The following is a 3,495-nucleotide window of genomic DNA, read 5'->3' as shown; positions in this document are numbered from 1 at the left end:
AGTCAAATATGAATGTTATCACTAATGAGTACCCTCCAAATACAAAAGTTCCAATAGATAATAGTTTAAAACTTACTAACTGCATTGAATTTTGCAAATCCTCAAAATAATGGATTTGGTTATCCTTCATGTAGTTAAAACAGATTTGCCATCATCCCAAGTACAATTTCATGTACTACGAGAGTTGGAATACATTTTTTTTGTTTGTTTCTGATCCTGCAGTGACCCTCTAAAGCTATAGTTTGTTGAAGCCATACCATCAGATGTGGTAACCGCCTCAATAAAAAAAAATCTAATTCCAGTTGTTTCACAAGGTTTTTAATCAAAATCTTTAATGAATTTGGTGTATTTTTTAGACAATGACTGTGAGGAAAGTGACTTCCTAATTGATAGTTTAATGAGAATTTTCTTTTTTGTCATTAGTTTATTGGTACTAGGACAAATACATTTTGAGCCCTGTGCATATTAGTTGTGTTTGTGTGAGAATAAGACCTGACAAACTAAATAATCCAAGTAGAATTCAACAAAACTACTTGTTACATTGCACTTCCATTCTAGACTCTTTTTTGGAAAAGTCAACTGTAATAGAAGTGTGGAAAGATATAGACAGAGTATAAACTATTGTCTTAGTTTTTAGGTAAATATTTCTTGCATAAAAAAGTAAAATGAGAAATAAGCCAAAGCTCCCCAGAAGTTATTTTTTTAATTCTTTCTAAAATGCCCTTATAATGTCATGCCAATTAGCAGCTGAGTGTTACTTGACACAATTGATTTTTTATTTTTGTCTCTGCAGCCAATCATCTTCAGTCCACCAACAACAAAACTGGACCTCGGTAGGTTATTTTTTTATTTTCTGTCTTCACATTTCATTAAAYGTGTTATTTCAGACTCTTACTCTACTCTGTCGATGTACACTTATAATTTCTTGTTTGTTGTTGTCTACAGTTTTGATCTGGTGGCAGATCAGAAAAGAAATCAGTATAAAGAGAGAGGCAGAAGTATGAACTCAACAGGATCAGGGAAGAGCAGCACTGTGTCCAGGTTAGTTCACTATTATTTGTTTTTTAATTTKTATCACTAATGTTTGTCCAGAAAAAAACAATGGAATAAAATGGAAGGAAGTTATTCCGTCATGTTGTTACTATACCTAAAACCAATAGAAACATTATTGATTAGTAAGCCACAAAGTGTTGCAGTTGACTAAGACCAATATGAAAACGTGATTATGGCCTAAAATCAATATCACAATACATTGACCAGCATTCATTGTCTTAGTCTTTTATGCTATTCCGTTTGCAGTTTGAATCATTATTTAATGAAGTTTGAAAATTATCATAAAGGTGAAGCTGTTTTTCTTCATCATTAAATATTCATGCTTATGAACACTGCATTCTTATGATGTCATACTTTTGTTTAGATGAGTCAGATTTATAAAGGATGAAAAAGTATTCATCAGCAAAAGCTGATGTGGTGCCCCCACAGGTGAAAACAGTGTGGCAGAATGCAGGAACAGTTATCACCCTTGCTGCTTCTCCCTTCGTTGTGGCTACAGTGGTAAGCTACATAGTAGCCACAGTTGCTCTGGGGCAGACCGACAGTGGTGAAACTTCCATGCACCAGCACCACCAGGCCCTCTGACCACCAGCAGGCACTGCATGTAAAGTGCCTTGCCCATGGACATAATGACTGACACGGATCCAACGGGGGGTTGAACCAGCAACTACAGGACCACTCTCAAAACCACTCTGCCAGAGATGTCCCATCCATAATAAAACAGTCATTTGTTTTGCACAGCAGAATTAATTTTTGTAATAAAAACTCAAAGAAAGATAAGCATCAGTTAAAGTCATTGGCTCAAACAGAGATCATTTTATTATAAAAGGTCATAAAGCAACCATTGAAGTAATAGTTACATTATAAAGTTTTTCTGTTGTTTTAACACACATTTATTACATTTTTGTGCTAAAGTTGAACTCATTGTGTCATATCTGTCAGAAATAATGGATTATAATGTTGGTGGCTAACTGCCTGAGTGTCTCTTCCCAGTGTTTCAGAGTTACTGGACTTGTATGAAGAGGACCCCGAGGAAATCCTTTTAAATCTGGGGTTTGGTCGAGAAGAGCCTGATATGTCTGCAAAGATTCCCTCCCGCTTCTTCAACAACACCTCCTCAGCAAGAGGCATTGATATCAAGGTACTAATGTTATTAAATCAAATGTTAGAATTGTATTTACTCATGTAGGAGTAGGGCTTAAGGTGGCATTAAGCTTCTCCCACATCTCCCATACACAAAGTTATGAGGAAACTTTTACCAAGACATTTTCTCATTACTTTTAATATCTTGACTGTGCAAAGTGAAAAGTGACACAATAAGTGAGCGTTCAGATGAGTTCAAGTTGATTCATAAAAGACTATGCAATCATTTATTTACAAAAATTGAACAGATCATAAGTACACTTGATTGTGGGTATTCCTATAAAAAGTGTCAAAGTTAAATGAGATGAAAATCCGCGTCCGAATTTCAATTCACATCAACTCAGATTACTTATATAGAACAGTAAAACGTCAGTTCTGATGTTAACAACCAAACYATTTTACTGGCACTTATAGCTTAAATTTTGGCAAATAAAAACAAAGAAAAGGAGGAAAGTAAGGTTAGTATTTCTACTACTTTTACTTTAACAAAGTGTGGTTCAGCCGGATCAGCACGTCCTTTCTGCGCTCAGGGTCCACATGACACGTCACCTTAAACACGTCAGTTTTACCTGGTGATGCTTCTTGAGTCACCCCTGGGTAGGAACTGTCTCACCTCCGATCAGTCAGGTAACTTTTTTATCGGCTCGCTTACTGTCCTTGGAGAGTAGGTGTTTTCCAGGTAACTTTTCGTCTGTTTCAGTCCAAGCCAGAAAGATTCAAGCTGTACATCCGGTTCCTTCTTTCAAAATAAAATCTCCCCTCTGGAGGTAAAAACACACTTGGAGGCTTGAAGCCTCTGGGTGGGACCGCCGGCGGCGCCTGGGGTCCCGGCTGTTGTCTTCCCTAGTTAGCTCATGGGAAGGACCTAACAAGCCAAACTGAGTCTCTCRGGAGAGAAACCCAGCTTTCTTCCTAGTTTGGCGTCAGGAAGAAGAGTGTATCGCTCAAAGACATCCATGGTTAGTCAAAGAAACTGACGAACTTTGGTTCCACCCTCAGGCTTAGAGATGAGTCAGAGAAGAAAGATACAGACTTGCCAGCCAGGCGCCAGTCAAGATTAAATTCTGTGGTTGTTCAACAACATCATGATTTAGCTTTCTTCTGGTAGACTCAAGAGAAATCACTGCAAAACATTTATGATGATTAATTAACATTTCTGTTTTATAATCAGTTCTGAACCTTCTGTTAGTCCAGATAAATGAAAGATTTTCTCAGGAAAAATCCACAATTATATTACTGTGTTCACAGTAAAATAAAAACAAGTGATTTAGATAAAAACACAATGAAAACATTGTAATT

At 36.8% G+C, this 3,495-nt stretch overlaps 1 protein-coding gene across 1 annotated transcript in view; it reads left to right on the top strand.

Moving 5' to 3' along the window:
- itprid2 (ITPR interacting domain containing 2) overlaps positions 1-3,495 on the top strand; it is a gene marked incomplete at its 3' end in the record, with an annotated part of 62,581 nt that overhangs the window by 28,707 nt on the left and 30,379 nt on the right. The window contains 3 exon segments of the mRNA XM_014032895.1: positions 794-833; positions 946-1,041; positions 2,047-2,194. Coding sequence (XP_013888349.1) covers positions 794-833; positions 946-1,041; positions 2,047-2,194 — 284 coding nt within the window.

Source organism: Austrofundulus limnaeus, unplaced genomic scaffold, assembly GCF_001266775.1.
Source record: "Austrofundulus limnaeus strain Quisiro unplaced genomic scaffold, Austrofundulus_limnaeus-1.0 Scaffold1569, whole genome shotgun sequence".
NCBI lineage: Eukaryota > Metazoa > Chordata > Actinopteri > Cyprinodontiformes > Rivulidae > Austrofundulus > Austrofundulus limnaeus.
The sequence above is the reverse complement of the archived record's forward strand: the minus strand, read 5'-3'. Positions and strand labels throughout refer to the sequence as shown.